Here is an 18,718-nt window from a genome sequence, read left to right on the forward strand (position 1 = left end):
ATCAGCTATACAGTGCTGAAAGCATAATGTATGTCTAAGCAGCAAACTGTTTTACTGGTTCAAGCAACATAGAGTTCAGTGGTGTGTTGGTAAAAAAATGTATGCCAGCTCACTCACTATATAAAAGAAAATGTCTTGCCTTGCATGTGCCTAATGTGCATCCATACTTCAAACTGGTATTGCCATTGAATGTTCAAGTGTTGATAGAGGTTTGTAAACGCTGGACTCAAACAAACAGGTTGCGTTAATGGTGGGCTGCCCAACTCTTGGTGCTGGCACGATCATCATACAACAATTTCATGCTTGTGAAACATATCGTAGCTGGCTTTCGTGCTAACGTGCCATGCTAGCTATTAATGCAATTCTGAAGAGAAGTGCATGGGAAACAAAATCTGCAGATGAACACACAGCAGGTTAGCCATCTGTTTCTGCTTCCTCTTTCGTATTAATTTGATTGGATAGGGCTTGTGCTTTAGTGTTTGTTTAAACCCAATCTGATTGGCTGGTGTCTCAGCTGCCGCATGAAAAGTTGAGCTCCTTTGCCAAGGGCAGCAAAAGCAGGGCCATGCAATGCAGTCTGGCAATGCATGAAGTCATCCACTTCAAAGTGAATGAATAGAGTTGCAGTTGAAGTCTCCTACACATTTGTGTGTGAGTCCTGTATAAATGTGGTGGGAAGTACTTAAAACCTTAGCAAGTTTTTAGGATATTAACATTGAGTTTTTGGTTCATTTGTGTTTTTGCAACATTCAAAATCCAATGCAGTAAATGTAATATTCCCTGTGTGTGTTTTTAAAATTCCGTGCTTCCACCTCCTTTCTTTTAAGCTGATTTACCACTCTCGTGTCGGATAAATAACATACACTCACACACACACACACAAACACATCACACAGTTAATTCAATTTTTTTAATGGAAAGGGAGAGAGGGAGCATAAAATGCTGAAAGGTCAAAAGAACAAATTTCAGTCTCAATCATTGTGGTTGATGCCAAGTTTAGTAGCCTGCAAATCTCAGGAGATAATAGATCATTTCCACAACTTCTCGCCGATACAATGATGGTTGCTTATGTTATCGAACACACTTGTGGGGATTTCTGTAAAGAGCAGGAAAAGCTCTTAATCATAGTTACAAACTCAAGATAAAAATCTGGTTTGATCAGTCTGTATGGCATTCTCATTGAAGTGGGTGCGTCAGCTCACAAATTTGAAGCTGTAAAATAACGTACCTTTTCATAGGGAGTTTGTTTAGGGTACACAATCATTCAGCGCCACATAATATAACCACCTGTGCAGACTGCTCGCAGACCGACGGTCAGTCTCTCAGTTATGATACATCTATTTGAAACTTTATAAAACTGACATGGCTTATGAGTAACAAGGCTGAAAAATTTCGAAAATATTCAAGTACATTAGTGATGCACATGCCAGTTTAAACATAAAGCAGATTACATAAGGCCGGTTTTTGAGGCCATGCTCAGACCAGGTATTAAACGCTGCCTCAGGTGATCTGAGGCACAAGTAGAGAGCTCTGTGATTATCAATTCACACCTAACAATTAAAATTGTGTCTCCCCCTGTGTCTTGAGTGACCAATTGTGATTGTATCTCACGTCGTTGCTCTATGTGCATATACTCATGTACATTGTTTTTATTCGCGGAGACCAGATTATGTTGTTTTTGGCCAGCTGAGTATACAGTTGGTTCTATTGTCAATGTGTTGGTGTGGGAGAGAGGACGTGAGCAGGGCCCTACTATTTTAGAAACACTAAGCATTCAAAGCTGAAATATCTGTCAAGTCTGATAAAACACATCAGTGGGTGACTGTGTTAACATTTCCAAAAGTCCATATTTCCCCCCGTACATACTGAAACACAACCCTACAGTATTCAAACTAAAACAAATGTTAAAAGTCTCAGTTTAAAGGGCTCAAAACTTCTGAATTATGGCATACATAAACATAGCTTAAAAGATGTGTTTAAAATGTTGAAGTGGGAAGCTGTGAAAACTTGAAGTCTCCTTTCATGTTATCCCATCAGTCAGACGGCCCCTGGTAGTTTATTTCCTGTTTTCATAATGAGGTAGTTGAGTCGGGGTTAATAAACCTCCCCATCAGAACTGACAACTTATTATGCTGCTGCCAACTTCTCTATTCTGGTCACTGCTTTACCCACTCGGCCCTCTCTTCAATCTCTCTCAGGCCATTTTCCTTGCTGCTCACAGGAATTACATTTTGAGGTTTCTTTGATGTTGTTGTTTTGGTACAGTGGAGTCCAAATCTTTGGTCACTTTCTGCACCCTACTGTATATTAAAGTTCTGCTAGATTATTTATGCTTCCTGTCTGGTTGGCAGGTGATGGAGTATGAGAACAGGATAAGGGCTTACTCGACTCCAGACAAGATTTTCCGCTATTTTGCCACCCTGAAGGTCATTGGCGAGCATGGAGATGCTGAGGTATACATGACGCCCCAGGACTTCATACGCTCCATCACTCCAAATGAGAAGCAGCCTGAGAGTGAGTTCTTTTCTTTCCTGCTACCTTTGCTCTTTGATTTCTTAACATTCACTGGCATGGCCCTATATTGTAGTTTCACAATTTGTCATTATTTCTTAAGAATAAAGTAAATATTTCAGCTATTTTGGCCTAATAGGCGCCCTGGAGGCCTTGCATGTGTAAGTGTACATGCATGCAGATAGTTTACAGTCATCTCTGTTCATGGTGCGGTGTTTCCCACTGGTGGAGAGATATGACTCCGCTTTCACACGTACCACACACATCGCAGATAAGGACTTAGCATAGTTCATTATTTAACCATCCCTCTGACTGTGCTCACAAGTATGCAGGAAGGTGGGGAGAGGGGGGGTCGACAAAACTGTCCAATCACATTGAGTTGAGGGAATCACGACACAGCAGTTGGTGTATCAATTAACAGCTTCAAAACAGAGCAGACCTTGGGCGTCACACATGAAGCAAGTGAGAGATATTTGATCTTGAGCCATGGGAGGATTGGGATGGCAGAGAGCTTAACTTGGCATACACATGTTTCAGTCCAAGTCTTGACTCTATCTGCCAAAATCTTGTTATTCAAAACCAAAATCCAGTTAGATTTATGTGTAATTTTAGTATGTGTGTGAGTGTGTATTCGCCTCTATCACAGATCTGTGGTTGAATGCTCAGTGTGTAAGAAAGGTATCATCCTGAGGATTCACAGTCATGGAAACGTAGTTAGCACTTAATAAGGACTGAGCAGGGCCTGTCACGTACAGGCCTGCCTTTCCTGATCACCTCAGCACTTCCATCTGTTAACCACGCTCATGACTTGGCCCCCATTGGCCTTCCATTATAAGACCCACTTCATTTCATTGTCCTGTCTTTGACTTTTAAACTGGAATTAAAGTAAAGATCAGCTGAACTCTATTGGATAAGAGAAGCACAGTAAAGCAGATCAAAAAGCCATGAGAACCTGCAGTCTACTTTACAGCCAGCAATTTTTTTCTCCAGGTGGAGTTAACCCACAGACTCCCTGTTCGATTTTAAAAAGTGATGGTCTCAGCTGCTTTTGTTACTTAAATACTCAGAAAATTGTTCTGTCTGATAAATGATGAATGACCTCCAGACCTGATAAGTAACTCAGGAGTGTTGTTTTGAGTTGTCTGTCTGGAATGGATTGGGAGTTACAGAAATCTATGGGCAGAAAAGGTCTCTGGTTCGTCTCTGGTTCGACTCCACGGAGAAACAACAAAAAGACAACCTGGATTGATCTGTCCAAAAATCCAAGAGGATTCTCCCTACCCTGTCTAGTGCCCCTGAGCAAGGCACCTTACTCCCCCAACATCTGCTCCCCGGGCGCCGTACATGGTCGCTCACTGCTCTGTGTGTACTGCACCAGATGGGTCAAAAGCTGAGGTTAGATTTCCCTACCTGGATGAGTGTTGTGACGACCCTCCACTCCACTAGGTGTCTTCTCTCTTCATCTGCAACAAAAGCAATTCCCTGTTCTGGTCAAAAGAAAACCTAGCTTGCATAGCAACAGGTAAATCAGCAGCAGCATAAGTTTCTATGATAATCCCTGCTTCTACCAAATGCGTCTTTATGCTAAACCTAATGCCCTCTTTCGACCTCTTATCCCCGACCTGCGCATGATAACGCTCCGGTATTTCCAACAGCTGGTCTCTAGAACAGCTGTTCAACAAATCCTCCGAAGGAGCTTTGAGAAAATCCTCCACGCTGGCCATCAGAACAATCTGTCAACACAATCAGAAAACCACAACGCCACTGAGCTCACAGCCTTGCCAGTCAACCGGCGCTACCGAGGCCTGTCCCTCTAACTGCCTACCCAAAATCTAAATAAGCTCCCCCCTAGTCTTCAGGCGCTTCTGTGGCGGGCTCCTTAAAACACCAAGCCCGATAGTCCGGTAAGGCAACCAGAAACTGGCGACCTCACACCGCAACTACGGAGTGTCCCCGAGCAAATGCTACTAACCACTCCACACCACATTAACCACCCCCCAAACGAATTCCAAAGGGAAGACGCTCTTATCCTACCAGGACAGAACACGGCAACTTACCACTGACATGACTACAAGACAACAGATCTCAGCGGCACACAACCGATAAAAAGATAGCCCTTCAACCAGCACAACTGCCCGTCTACACAATACACGATACACAATGCTTATTCAAATACCAAAACTACTCACCGCACTTGTCGCTCTCCCAAACAACCACCACTCACAGCCACTGCTGCTACCACTACTAAACACTAACCTCTGACGTCACACTCAAAAGGTTAAACACAATAGGACGAGCCCCCATGTGACGCAGCCTGACTCTGAGCTTTGTCAACAAAACCAGGGAGACGGACGAGGGATGAACAAAATAACAATTATTTATTATAACACTAAGTTAACAATAGCCAAAGTCAATAACCAAGTGAAAAACAGCCGTCTGCAACCGGGAAGGGATCTCCCCCGAACTGGAAGAGTCGTCTTGATATAACCAGACCGGGCACAGGTGTGGCTTATCAGGCCTGACGACCCATCACTCCACCAGGACAACTGAAAGAGAGAAGACACCTAGTGGAGTGGAGGGTCGTCACATGCATGTCTGTGCATGTGTTTGGGACAAATAAATGCATCTTAATCTTAATCTTAATCTAACAGTGACTGATATTATTGCTGCTTTCAAGTGGTTGTTATGAACTTGTTAATCAAAATGTGAATTTTATGACTGGTATGTTGCTCTTCTCATAATACATTGCAAAATAGTGAGGGCTAAAGGGGATTGACCAGCATGGCAAAAGTTGAATGTCTTTTTCATATGAAACAGCCTTTGAATTGGTACAGACCTTATTGGCATGGTATTTGTTTCAGGAATGTGGGTTTATGCTCAAAGTTCCAGGCCCAGAATCGCTGTTTATTGTAGTAACTAACATTAATGAATTATTTTTCTGCAGAGGAATGTGGTCGATTGTTTGTGAAGGTCTTTGGTGTTTTCTATAATGTTGATGAAGCCCAGTTCAAACAGAATTATGATACTCACTAATTACTGTTTAGTTTAATGAGATTATACTCCAACTGTCACTAAATATTAAGAAAGTCGGTTGGCGGTGTTGCTGCTGCTTCTGTGTGATCAAGAGCCTGTATGATTATTTTCTCTGAAGAATTACATGTTGATTTATTTTACGGATCCATTTCATAGATGAGAACTGCTGCGTCTCACAGTAGTTTAGGAATAACTAACCTCAACAAGGTTTATTAGCTCGTATTACTTTAGTTTGAGGGTATGGTGGTCTTTTTGAGGCAAATTTCACAACCTATCTTTGAGAGTATATTTGATTAAGTTAAGTAAAAAGTGTGAGTAATCACATTTCTATGTTTTCCTTTCAGGGAGCGGAATGTATTTAGCTAGGAAATAAATCCATGACATTTGCATAGAAAGACCTGAAGTACCACTAACTGGGCAGGAGCAGGAGCAGGAGCCTTAACTAAAAAACTAAACGTACACTTATGAACTGAGTCAAAACTGTTTTTGTTGTGTTAACAGTGGAATGTTAATTCATGTTTGCGTACTGTATTTTGCTATTTTAACCTCAGGTGTTCATAAACTAGGCTATGAACTTATTTTTAAGAAATGTGAAATTAATGTAAGGATCGGCCATGTGAAGCATGTGGTTATCGATATTGGCCGAATAAATCCATATCGTGCATCCCTAATTAGATGAGTCAATTATGAATGCTGCTGATTGTTTAAATTCAAAACCTGGCCAAATGGAAATGGATGGTTAATGAGTATTATTACTCTACGCCACTGATAACTAGAGGCTCAGTAATGACACCAACTATTTGCAGTGTTTCATGCACAGCATAACACTTGAAGTCTGTGTAACTAGTCTATCTCTCATTTAATTTTGTATATTAAACCCCTAATCTGTTGGTCTTTCTCTTTTTCAGGTCTAGGTCTTGATCAGTTCATTGTGAAGCGCTATGATGGGAAGGTAAGAAGTGGGTGTTGTGGTGTTGGTAAAAGCACACATGGTCTATTTAGCAATGATGGAGTTCAGCTGTAGGGAGTTTTGTGATTTAGAGATGTTTTAATCCCTAAGTAAACAAAATGTATCACTTAGCTATTATCTTTTACGGTGTGTGGGTATGCAGATAATATTTTTTTTTGTTGATGTTTCTTAAGTTGACGATGTCTTAAGCTTCCGTCACCACAATATTACAATACCACTCAACTGTACCAATGTCATTTCAGAAACAATGCTCTCACTTTTCAGCATTTTTCTTAAGCACATATTTTTAAAACTGATCATTTCCACTTTAAATAAAAAAAAATTGTCTGTTAAGTTATCATTTATGAATCTTATCAGAAATTTGTCATTTAACTTTGAAATATTGATCTTTCTTTTATACAATTAAGATAATTGCATTTGGACTTGATAAGTGGACTTGCTAATACCAGAATACACATCCCAGAGTTTTATCAGTTCTGGCCGTGGATGTTCAGGAAAGAGTTAGAAACTAACTTCTAATGTGATTAGGTTAACTAACTTCTAAGTGGGCCTTGCTTTTCAACACAAAACTAAAATTGAATTCCTTTATTTTTTTTAGTAATAAGTAAGTAATAATCCTTTTCTGAATCTCATAGCATTATGAACTTCTTCTATGAAGTATAATATAAATCAAACTGCCAAATTCATTCATCTTTCTGGCTAAAGTGACATGTAAATATATGGATGGATAAAACAGAATCAATTTATGAATTGAAGCAATAACTCAATGTCATAGAAATAAATAAGACAGAGGGGTTACAGCAACATAAAAGATGAAAAGAAATTCAAATCATACTCTTAGAAACTTGTAAAAAGTGTAGTTGCCAAGCTGTGTATTTTACTGTCTGTTTATTTTACTGACTTTCTATCTGGAAAGTAATGATGTCACACTGTGATATTTCCACTACAGGTACAACTTTGATAAAAAAAAAATTGAATTATATATTATATCAACATTCAAAATTGAAGTGGAATGATGTCGCTTTTAACAGAACATACATTTCAGTTTTATTTTTTTTGCATTAGCTCCTGTTTCTGAACTAATAGTTACTATGAAAGAAAAATAATGAGATAAGACTAAAGTCAGTAATCAGAATATCTTGAATATTCTTAAATATTATTATGCTCAGAAAAAGGTTTAGAGAGTCACAAAGAGGGAGATTTGTGCTTTACTAATATTTTTTTCTAATGTAAACATTACGATCTGTGGCGGCCTCAAATGGAAATGAAGCGGGGTGTAATTATGGCCCTTGTCTGCTTATGTAAATGTTGTTCCTATCTTCAGGCCTCGTGTTTCTTTTATTTGCCAAGCAAATCCCTGAACACGTGGTTTTCTCTGATACTGAGTTTAGCTTTGGTTGTCCCCTGAGATTTTCCCGCCGTGGTCAGAGCGGCCTGAGAGCTCCCCTCCCACACAGGCTCCGTCCAACTCTTTTTGCCCAGAGACGCATGCCTCCTCCTCATTGGCTTCATGGGCACCCCTAACTGGTTGGCGGAGGAACGAACCATTACAGTTTCCTGCCAAGAAGCCATGAAATCGAGTTCACATGAAACTTAAAACTGCAATGAATCAGACCTTAATGAAATGGCTGCGGCGAGTATAATGGCGCAATCTCCGTAGTGTGTAAATCCTGAATTTGATGGAGGGTGTGGTGAAGTGCGAGGGGAGGTTCAGCTTGAAGTAAACTATGATGAGGCTAAGGTTTTTTGCTGAAAGAAGAATAGTATTTATGTTAGCATGACACAAGAGCTGTCTTACAAGACCTCTATGTCTCACTTCCTGTGGTTTAATTAAAAAAATAACACAGCCAACTGAGAGATTTGTCACATGCATAATGTTTGTTCATAGTTGAGGGTAAGATAAAACTGTATGTATTATAAACCTCTGGCTACTTCCCTCTCCTCACACTCTGCTGCTCACACAATTGTTCCAGGTTCAGGTTGTATGTAGGCCAACTTTACATGCCCTGTTTGGTTGTTTAACAAGTGTCCATTTTGACTCAACCGGTTTGTTTTATTTTTACTCTCCTGTCCATGGGAACACAGTTATTTAAGGAGCCCTAAATGGGATTTCTCTGACTGCTCAACCAGTTGTTTGACTGCATCTTTTCACTGTTGTTAATTCACTCCATGTGAGTTCTCCTCCCCACCCTGATCATGATGCAGGCCTGCTTTTAGCTGCCGTAATCTTATGTTGATGTGACCTGACCTTACCATTGTTAACTGTTGATTAATTTGTATCAGCCATTCTCTCTCATTCACATAACAAGTAATCCCTACATTTTCTCTCTTCTCTTCCTCGGTTATAACCATCATCGCCAACTACCCGCCTCCGAAATTCCCACTTTTTCTCCTCCCCCAATCATTTCATCTACTGAACCCCCATTCTTCCCACAAACTCCTGAATCCTCCTTCTCTCTTCCTCCTCTACTCCCCTGCTGTCTCCCTCCCTCTCCCTAATCCCCATCTCCTCCCTTGTTCTGCCCCTCCCTCTCTGCAGGACTTCTGGCAGGTATGGGGTGTGTTCTAAGCAGCATGTGTGCACTTGAATGACAAACTGCACTTCGTAGTCACGACCTACTCCCTCCCTCTCCTTTATATTTCTTACTCCTCCGTTTCTCTTCTTTTTTTATTTAATTTTTATTTATTTTTTTACTTTCTTTATATTACTCACTCTGTCGCTCTTCTCTTGAAGTATGGATGACCTAGCTATTCACTGTCATTAGTCCCGGGGAACAGCTAAGTAAATAGTTTCTCTGTGTTGACCACATCCCAAATTTAGCAAAGCTGAAACCAGGGACATGGCCTCAGTTAACGTATTGTCTTAAAAGCAGATACATGGTTGATCAACGGTTTAGGGCTTAGTAGGTGGCCACTGATAAGCACAGTTATACACTGCCAGATGTCATATTTAAAAAAAGTAGTTGAAACGTTAGTGTTATTGTTTTTGTGGTGTTCTCCAACACTACCTTATCTGTTAATTCCATATACCAGAGCTTTTAAATCACTTGTATCACTCACATATAGAAGTCAAATACCACCTAGACCTCTCTGAATGTGTTTGAGTTTGATTATTTTAGATTTGCTTGCTACTAGTTTCCAGCCGTGCCCCAAAAGGTTTCTCCAGTGCACTGGACAAACATTCAGTGATCAATTGTTGTGATATTTATTTTGATGAGTGAAGATAAAGTAGCATTGACCTGTTATCTTTGTCTACCATAGGATTTGATCTTTAAGCGCGTCTGAAAGCTTCTTTCTGTCAACACAGCAAAGGGCAAGTAGAAAAAAAAATTCACTGTATAATGACGGGGAGCGTCAGAAATTGAAGTTGACATGCACTCCAGTGAGCACAAAGAAATGCAAACTCAACCTTTGCATTGTTATTGGACAGTGCGCTGGAGCTCTTTGCATAGCTTGTTTGAGGCAGCTGTATGCCATGCCTTCTCTGTTGAATTATTAACAGTGAATACTTTACCTGCACAGGGATAATTAAACACTGCAGCAATGTTACATAATGGACAAACTAGTCAGTGCCCCAAATTGCACTGGCTTACATTAACAGTGGAATTACAAGAAGACTGTAAAGTATTGCAAAGCTAGCACTGCTAGACTGAGTCACTTGTCAGGAACTTTATAGGTCAATACTAAATCAGCAGCGCTGTTCCCCTTCCTTCCCTCTGGCTTTTAAACACACCTTTTTTCCTCATCTGTTCATATCTTCTGAGAAATATCACCTCTAGCTTCCCACTTGCTTTGGCACTCAAGCCTTCTCCCCAGCATGCACTGCTCTATTGCCTGTGTCTCACAGAGCAAGTTGTTGGTGGTGGCGCCCCCTCTCTGCGCATGGTGGCATCATAGGGTGGTTTTGGACCCAGGAGATGGCTCTTCTAGCTAATATTGAGGCTGTATTAATGTGCTTGGTAGCCTTCACAAATCCATCCTCTGGATTGTTCGGATGTCAATGCTGCATGATTTCTGTAGAGCATGGTTTAGGTAGTACTTGATCTAATATGTGTCGAGACTGTTCCTACATGCTGTGGCCCTCTCTGTATAAAGTCACAGCCTCTGCCACATGACCTGATACGACTGAGAGCAGATACTGATGCTCAGAGCGTGGTGGGGGCTGCTTGAATGGAAACAACATCTTTTTACACCAACTGTTGTTATATTCACTCCTTCTGATTTCGCAGGAAGCTCCCAGAGGCGGCTGCTTGCGCTATTTCTCTTTCTTTTCACTCTGACTTGTCTTCAACTGTCACAAGATTTATTTTCCCTCTCTGTCTGTTTTGGTGTTACTAAGAAAACTTGCACATAACCACACTTAGATACCAAATTCTTCTCTCCATTACTTTCTCTCTTCCCTTTCTTCATCAAGAAGAGGTTGGCTTGTCTGTACACCCGGTCAGCAAATTTGGTTCCCCCCATTCCTCAGCGACAAAAATGGGTTTATTGAGCGTTCCACATCATGGCCCATTATTCTCAACGTGCTCCCAGAATAATTATGAGTTATTAAAAGTACACCTGCTCTGCAGCTACCCCTGGGACTAGAGGTGGGAAGCTAATACAATAATGTTCTCTTCACCCACACATCTGCCCGCTCACCTACACACTGTGATGTTTTGGTCCCAAGGTGTCATCATTCAGGAGAAATAACTCGCCCATAACCATTCGGATGGTCTAGGATGTGAACTGTGGTGTTCAAGGCTGAGTATCTAGTATAGAATTATATGAAGTGGGAGATTATTTTTTTTTTAGGCTTGATGGAGGCTGTTTTGCAGTATAGGACAAGTGCACTGACAACTTTCAGCCTTCATTCATAAATGTCAGACACAGACCTGGGTTGACTTTATCCCTCAAGCAGGTTATTCTGAATTCCCTTTTCTTTTTATATGCACTTTTTTAATGTACCTGTCAAAGTGACTGTAACCCCACATCACACAAAGCAGCACAAAGGACATAAAGCTACTGATCCATTTGTAATGGGTGTGTCTCACACCCCCGTCCCCCTCTCTTTATACAACCTCACTCGTCTCTTGCTTTTTTAAATCTGCATATCCCCACTGGTGTGATGCTCCAGTACATTGACTTCTACTTAGACTCACCTGTACAAGAGATGAGTGGTCGAGTGGGAAGAGGCATCATGTAAACACTCACCATACACACACACACATGAATGCATAGACAGAGAGAATGGGAGCAGATTTCATCCCGTTGCTTCCTGAGCATTGGTGGCATCTCTTTGTTGTGCACTCAGAAAAGACTGTGCCGACAACAGTCTCATGACAATATCCTAGAAAAGTCATTGTCTCTGTAGCGTGAAAGCTTGAAGAGGAAACTACATGGCTTATATCTCGTTCTTTCATCATCAACTTCTCTCTCTATCCTGTTATCGGGTTGTCTGCAGCCGCAGTGTTGGACAGAGTCTAATCAATAACAGAGCACTGCAGCCGGGACAGTGGTATTAGAGAGGGCCAAGACTGAACTGTCATCAGCTCCTTAGCCGAATGCCAGGCCGCACAGAGAGCTCACTGTAAATGCATGGGAGAGATTATTTATATATTAATCTCAATGTAAGAAGACCATAGGATAATGTGTTGAATTATGTCTCATCTCATATTCGCTTCAACAGCTTACTGCTTTTTATGACATGATGACACAAGGTTTCAGAAATGCTGTAGTGTAATTTAACCTGCCAGAAGAACAGTGCCTTGTGATTGATTTAATAATGTAAGGTTATATGTTTGCTTGGAAGTAAAAGAAAGCCATCAAAATTAAATCATTAATAAAATCATTTTTCATTTGCTGAGTTTCAGTGAAATGTGAGATTCCTAAAGAACTTTTTTTTAACACATTTCCATTATTATGCTTAGAAAGTGTCTCTTGCCTCTCATGTGAAATGAGCAGACGGAGATTTATACCCCTTTTGAATGCATGCTCCTGGCTGTGTTTTAACTTGTATGAGCCTCATTTGTTGGGCTGTTAAACCTTAGGCGAGTTTAAATTTGGCTCAGGCAGCCATCGGGCTATAGCCTGATGGAGTGGAGAGATTACCCCTGACCGAACTCTTAACCCCATCTCTGTGTGTAATATGACTGCAGCACATTTGACTGCCCTGCCTTCAGCACTGTGCAGCCGGCAGCCCTGTCAGCACTGCGTTTCTGCCTCAGCTCACAGGCTAGTTGGGTGGTTCAGCCTGTCATCTGGACACAGCCCCAGGACTCATTCATAACGTTGTCGACACATGAAGCCATATATGATCACATGAGTGGGCTCAAGGCAGAAGTTAAAAAAGAAGTCATGCTCCCATACACATGGGCATCTACCAAGTGATACACACTGACAGGAGAATGAACCTTAATTTACTTAATGATGAATTGAAACTGATGAAACACTAAACTAATAAGACACAGAGGCTTAGTATGTCTGGGGAATCAAATGACCTAATGGGTACCTCTTATAGATGAATCTTTTAACCATTTATCTTATATATGCACCTTTGTACTAGAGCCTGACCGATGTATTGGTTTATATGAGCTTTTAACAGATCTATCAGAATCGGCATTTGCTGATACACATTTTTTTGTATCGAGCAGAATAGAAAATGCAGAATAGATAGATTAATTTAAGTTTGTATATTCAGGATAATATTGGTGTTTTATTTGTGGCTTTTTTACATAACAGTTATGGTTTTAGTGTAAAATATCAAGCCTGAATTTAATTTTCTTGTCAAAAAGGCTTGACAATGACATAGGAATCATTGCCAATTTTTCTTAAATATATATATATATATATTGGATGATATGACTATCAGAGTTTGTTCTACTTTAATAACAAATCAACATGGGCGATATTAGTCTAACTACTGAGTACTGTTTTATTGCTGGAGCATCCAATATAGTTGGAAGCTATAGCTTGCACCAATGACAGAAAAGACTCGGGGAAGATAAGATGTGATTTCAGTACAAGCTCTAACCCCTGAAAGCTCCATGGATCCCACAGCACACTGTCGTGCCTGCATCATCAGTGCAGAAGTCTTCTGGAGAGAGTTACAGTGTAATAGCACTCTGTATATTAGAAAGAGTACAAGCTACAGTATATTGTCAGCTCAGCAGGGGAGTCTGTGGCTAAAGAGTTGGGTCCTAAAAGAGAGAATCATGTCCTCTTCTGACTTGGACACAGGCTGCATCTGAATAATCAAGAAGCTCAGTGAATATTAGTGAGTGTTTCCCCACACTCTCTGAAACCTCTTCTTCAACCAGATGAATATCATATTTGGTTCCAGTCTTTGGCCACTGGATTTGTATTTTTTTATCTGGTCTGTTCTGCGAGGGTGTTTTTGCCCTTGAATGAAGACACTGAAAAATAATAGTGAGGTATTATGTCTAATGTTATTGTAACATTAGGACTCCGGTTCACCTCGTGCCCAGAAGGCGTTCTCTATTGGTCGTCATTCCAAACCAAGGAGGCAAATGCCAACCTTTTCTATTCTCACTTTATCAATATGCTCTTCGTTCCTCTATGTACAAACTGTATCTTTCTTTCTATTCTTCTCTTCAACTTAGACTTCCACTTAGTAACACCTAAAAGCCTCAACTCTTATGACGCCAAGAGTTTTAATTGTTTTGTTTTTTCTCAAACCAGTATCCTTGCTCCAAAATAACTTTTCTCTCACCTACACCTCTCACTCCCACTCCCTTCTCTGTTTATGCTGTAAAAAACTATTTTGACTGCAAAAATAACAATTAACTGTATTTTCAGTATGTAAAAGTTAAAAAAGACACAAATTGATGATACATTTATAAGCTTACACTATTTGTCTTCAGCGGACATGATCAGTCTGTGTCTTATGAGGAGGGAGTGGGTTTATGAGGAAAGGCTTTATAATAAGTTGCTCATGTTATGCTATAAAGGGGAGATCACCAAATTGAAGAAATTCACATGTTTTCCCAGTTCATTAATTTCCTTTTATTAGATAATATGGGACATATTTGGAAAGATGGAAAAAGGAGACACAGTAGGTTTAGATAAGAGCCTTGTTAGTGGAGCAGTATAATTTCCTACTTTGGGCAAATCACAGTCTTTGCCTTATTTTCTCCAGTTTTGGCCAGCACTGCTGTTGTTCATGGGTGACAATTGTAATTATAGACTACAGAGATGGCAAAACATTATTGCATTCTTAATTTGAGTGGTATCCCCCAATTATCTTGTTGTGAACAAGATATTTTCCTGTGTGTGTTGATGTACTGCGTGCAACAAAGTGAATGTGATTTTGTCGTTCAAGGCCCTGCTAAAGACAGCAGAAGCCGTGCTGCTCTCTAACAGTTTTTTTTCTCCTCCTTCCTCCTCCTCCGAAATGGAACCCTTGCAGATGGAGGTAACTCCACGCGGGCTCAGTGTGGCCCAACCTCCCGCAGCCCCCTGTCCCCCTACCCCTCTTCAGGCATGCTCTGTCCGTCTTGTCCACTCTCTTAATTGGAGCGTCGTACTAGTCGGGAAACTGTCTTTCAAGTCTATTATCACTGAGTTGTGTAGTGTGCATGTGATTAGGTCACTTTTTCATGCAATGTTGTGAGTATACACATGCTGGCAGCAAAATATCTGTGCGTTTGTGTGGGTGTGAAAGAGATAAAGTCACTTTGTGCTTTTTAACGATTAATACTTTTCGGTTATGTTAAAGACGTGGTTAATCGATTGTGTGCGTCTGTGCTCTTGTGATGTTTTCCCTCTCTTTATGTCAGTTTCACACTGTGAGTACAACCTCTGGTGACTAATGTGTTTTGTATCTGAACTGACCATAAACATGTTACTACCACTCTCACCTGCCTGTATGGCTTCATGTGTATGCAGCACTTGCATGGTTGTTATTGTGACTGTGTATACATACTCACACTGGTTCAACAATTTATTGTGCGTGCACGTGTGCTTTCCTGTGTTTGCGTGTCTCTAATTGAGCTTCGCTCTAAGACACACACACACACACACACACACACACTTGATTGCACACACACAAAAAGGCACACCTGGAGCTGTAAAGACGTATTAAGGCTTTTGCTGAATCATGTAAAATGTTTTTAATGTCACCTTTTCCTTTTCCCCCATTTTCCTGACCTGCATGAGCAGAAAATAGCCCAGGAGAGGGAGAAGTTTGCAGATGAGGGCAGCATATTTTACTCTCTGGGAGAATGTGGCCTTATCTCCTTCTCAGACTATATCTTTCTCACCACTGTGCTGTCAAGTAAGTACATTGTTCAACAACACAGTGTTCCCAGAGATCTAATGATTCTTGTGACCCATCTCATTCTATCCTTCATCTTTAAAATCCACCATTCGTATCACAAATCAGTCCCAATCGGTGCCAAGACGCTCTCCTCTGTCTGCTTCTTCCTGCATCAGGTCAAACTAAATTTCCAATATGATCTCATTAGTCAGGATACAAAGCTGGCTTTACAATTCAGAGTGATCTCAAATTCTGCCAAAGTTAATTACTTTGAGTCTGCCAGGCTAATTGCCTTTGAGATGCTCAGGTAACTTTAGCTGATTAGCCACTGGTAGTAGATGCATGGAGTCGATTCACATGAAATCCGCATCTCTGAATGTGAAATGAAGCACGGCACGCAAGTGTCTCTCTTCTAGCTTAGCTCAGCCATTTATTGTAATCCGTTCACAAGGAGAAAGTCTCTGAGGAAGTTTTCAAGGACAAATCATTTTAAGCAGGCAGGGCAGGGTCGCTTATGTTTGGTTTCAATCCATTTAACACGGCCACAAAAATAGTACAAAGGGGGTCATATTTTGCCTAACGGACACACACATTGCTTTAAGCCTCTAAGTGTAACTGCCCACATTTAATGCTTTCCTGTAGTCAAAGTTATTTCTTACATAAGAAAAGAGTTACTCGCCACATTTTCTTCATAAGTAGTTTGGTTGTTGAAGCAATTCATAGTTATAGTGTTGTGCAGTACTCGGAAATATGAAGTATTGATGAGAATTAAACAACTGTATGTAGAAATCCTACATATAATGGTATTGCGTGTTTGAATTTATAAGTGACTGAGGGTACTTTATTTGAGATGGAAATATGCTAGATAAGATATGATAAGATAACTTGAAATAATCCTTTATCAGTTCCACTCAGAGGAAATTTACAGTGTTAAAGAGGCAAAGGGGATAGTAAAAATAGACACCCAGAAATGTAAATATTTTATATTAACACAAGGAGATATAGAAACAGAAAAAATAAATTATATATACAATGTCAACAAAGTGTAACAGGATTGCACATAAGGTATTGAATTACACAGATATAATATGGAGTATTTCACATTCAAATCAAATTTATTTTTTAGTAGAATGAGCAAATGTATAGCTCAATGAAGTGTTCTATTTAATATGTGACTTTATAGTCTGTATATCTGACATGTATGTAACAAGCGCATAATTTTAGACTGCAACACTGCAGAGGGCCAATTTTATCTACTGAAAATATGCATTTTGACATGGGTAAATGTTGCAGCTGATTGTGAAGAAGTCATTGTCAGTATGATGATTTAAAAAAACTACTTAATTGACTGATGTTGCACCACTGGGGGTGAGCTTAAGGCTGAAGATGCTGGATAGTTGATGTGTAATGACTGAGTCAGTATTGAACTCTTTGGCTGTTTTCTCGATACATTGCAGCATGGGCTTTTCATATGGTCTGTGCTGATGTGAGAATGTGTCTTTGTGTGTGTTTGTATCCTGTGGTGTCCAGCTCCCCAGAGAAACTTTGAAATTGCTTTCAAGATGTTTGATCTCAACGGAGATGGAGAGGTGGACCTGGAGGAGTTTGAACAGGTGAGCAGCTCATCTTGCAAACAGCTGTCACACACAAACATGCACAAATACCAAATATTAGAAGTGACGCAAGGTTAAAACAGCAAGTGCACACATCTGTGCTTTTTTCTACTGTAGCTCCTAAATGCATTACAGTGACCAGTAATGCAAACTGACAGCCAATAAAGGCAGGTCCCTGCATTGTTGTATACCACTGTGACGTTTTCTCAGAAAGAGCAGATAAATGCTGCACTGCAGTCTACAATATATTATAATATATTACTAACTGTACCTCTGGATATGATAGGGTTCTTCATATACACTAGCACATTTACAGTATTATTGTGATGGATATGTCTCAGTTAAACCTCAGTATCTAAGAGAATAAATGTAAATCCTAACTTTTGAATTTATCCTCTTTTCAATATGAAGAAACCATATAAAGGTTTTTTTTATAGCAAGATCATCATACACAAAGCTTTGTTTTATTATGGGTCATTGTTTGATGAAATTATTTTTGACTTCAATGAAATTGGTGGTTCAATCCTCATTTCCTCCAATTGCCATGCCGAAGTATCCTTGGGCAAAATACTGAGCCCTAAAAGGCTGTGTTTAAATGATGTGTTAAATAAAGGCTGGGGTGCATGTGACTTGCAGTGTAAAATGCTTTGAGTGATCAAATAGTCTGGAAAAAAGCATTAAAAAACAGCAGGACATAAAATGTATATAAATGTATATAAGTTTAAAAATACAATTCATTTGCCATATACTTCAGAAATTGAAAGGCCACACTATTTCTTAAACATTATCCACCCTCATCCTGGATGTCATTGGACTTTCCTCATTCTCAGGTCCAGAGCATCATTCGTTCTCAGACCAGCATGGGCATGCGACATCGCGACCGCTCCACCACAGGAAATACCCTGAAGACAGCCGGCTGCAGTTCGGCTCTCACCACATACTTCTTTGGAGAAGACCTGAAGGGAAAACTCACCATCGGCAGCTTCCTGGAGTTTCAGAGGAAACTGCAGCACGATGTGCTCAAACTAGAGGTAATGAAAGAGGAATTTGAATGGCAGAGAAAGAGAGTATTGTACTGAGAATTTTCATCCACTGGTTCACTGCTATGTTGGGTGCAGTTGTAATGAGCTGATTCGATTGTTATGGCTTTGCTCTGATCCATGTCTCCTCTCCATTACCTGTTCAAAAACTATACATTATCAGATCTCTAACCCAATGGTCTACATTTAATAATCAGTGTAAACAAACAAACTAAGAAACCAAACAATATTTAAAAGGAGGGAGGCACAGGAAAACAAGGGCTGCGGATGACAGACATACGATGTGTATTGTCCC

At 40.2% G+C, this 18,718-nt stretch overlaps 1 protein-coding gene across 2 annotated transcripts in view; it reads left to right on the forward strand.

The window, feature by feature from the left end:
* The window catches only part of micu1 (mitochondrial calcium uptake 1), a 32,621-nt gene that overhangs the window by 7,069 nt on the left and 6,834 nt on the right, over positions 1-18,718 (forward strand). The window contains exons 4-8 of one of the 2 annotated variants that reach the window (XM_062400626.1): positions 2,352-2,514; positions 6,453-6,496; positions 15,674-15,788; positions 17,301-17,383; positions 18,214-18,414. In XM_062400626.1, the coding sequence (XP_062256610.1) occupies positions 2,352-2,514; positions 6,453-6,496; positions 15,674-15,788; positions 17,301-17,383; positions 18,214-18,414 (606 nt within the window). Of the gene's footprint in view, positions 1-2,351; positions 2,515-6,452; positions 6,497-14,971; positions 15,301-15,673; positions 15,789-17,300; positions 17,384-18,213; positions 18,415-18,718 lie in introns of those variants that run through there. The other variant, XM_062400627.1, reaches the window with a different exon arrangement.

This window comes from Platichthys flesus, chromosome 12 (assembly GCF_949316205.1).
Source record: "Platichthys flesus chromosome 12, fPlaFle2.1, whole genome shotgun sequence".
NCBI classification, from domain to species: Eukaryota; Metazoa; Chordata; class Actinopteri; order Pleuronectiformes; family Pleuronectidae; genus Platichthys; species Platichthys flesus.